The sequence below is a fragment of the Octopus bimaculoides genome, chromosome 13 (genome assembly GCF_001194135.2).
Source record: "Octopus bimaculoides isolate UCB-OBI-ISO-001 chromosome 13, ASM119413v2, whole genome shotgun sequence".
Classification (NCBI taxonomy): domain Eukaryota; kingdom Metazoa; phylum Mollusca; class Cephalopoda; order Octopoda; family Octopodidae; genus Octopus; species Octopus bimaculoides.
The window spans coordinates 18415897-18417209 of NC_068993.1; the positions used below are offsets into that span (position 1 = coordinate 18415897).

The 1313-nt window shown below is 34.5% G+C and overlaps 1 protein-coding gene across 1 annotated transcript in view; it reads right to left on the reverse strand.

The window, feature by feature from the left end:
- Positions 1-6: 6 nt before the first annotated feature.
- Positions 7-1313, reverse strand: part of LOC106880645 (uncharacterized protein DDB_G0271670) — a 45210-nt gene continuing 43903 nt past the window's right edge. Inside the window, exon 6 of the mRNA XM_052972574.1 lies at positions 7-575. Within this exon, the coding sequence (XP_052828534.1) occupies positions 255-575 (321 nt within the window). The 3' untranslated portion in view covers positions 7-254. The remainder of the gene's footprint in view (positions 576-1313) is intronic.

A 1313-nucleotide genomic window follows, 5' to 3' on the forward strand; every position in this document is an offset into this window, starting at 1 on the left:
TTAATTAAAAATGAAATAAATAAAAATAATGTCTTTGACAGAAATTCTTGTTTTTTCTTTAGAATCAAAGAAATGTCATAGATGTTTCTATTTCAATTGATGTTTTCCTTGATATGTCCAGAAAAAAATTGGATCGATATAAAAGGATGAAATCATAAACCAATTGAATGACTTGGAAACTGTCATATTTCAGTTGTAGTCATTATTTTTCCTCTCTTTTCTTATCCCAATCGTCTGCCGTATTCACATCCTTTTTACGATACATTGATTTCTTCATCTTCGCTGTCACTTTCGGAGATATTTATGTCCAAATTGTGTTCTTCTTGGAAGGAAGACGTTGGACTATGTGCCGAAGGACTTAATTCTCTGGAAATGGAATCTAGGTCTTTAGAGTTATCGTTTTTTGGCGATCCCTCTATGTCATCGGATTCGTCACCTTTACCAACATCACTCAAATCAGGATTTGGATTATTTTTGTTAGGTAATGTAGATTCTCTGGTACCACCCGAAGATAAAAGTTCTCTTTCTTTCGAATTTCGCCATTTCATTCTTCTGTTTTGGAACCATATTTTTACCTAAAAGTGAAATAAAAATAAACTGTCAAATATTTATCACACTGGTCACAAAAATGTCTTGAAATATAAAAATGGTTTAAAATATATGCAAAACATACTATTTATATATTATGGTTGGAGTTTACTTCGAAATTCATATTATGTTATCATTGTTTGTTTAAAAATTGGCTCATGTAAACCTTATTTCAGACCTTTTCAGAGGGCGTAAACCTTCTCTCATAGGTAATTCCATACCTAAAACGTGGGAGCATTTATTTATTTATGTATCAACGAGGGTGTTTCTACACGAACGTAAACAGTAGCTAAATTTCTCTAAAATCACACTCTGCTGTATTTTTTAATCAGTTAATCAAGCAGAGAAGGGTAGCCCCCAAGGGCCTCTACAGGGTTTCTGACACTGGTTGGAAGAAATAAGACACGTTTTCTCAAATCAGAAACTTAGTTTGAATAGTTGCAGCAGAGTGGACAACGCTAAAAAAATATGCACATACAGGGCCACTTTGTGATGTTAAATAGGGCAACGGATTAAGTCTACTATCCAGACCTAGAAAAATGCAATGAACAGTTTCTTGACAAAGGAAATAGTTACAACTGGAACGTTTCACTTTTGATCAAAGGTCCACCCGATCATGGTTGATCTAAGGATAAACAGTAGCAACAACGATACATACACACACACACACACACACACACACACACACACACACACACACACACACACACACACACACACACACA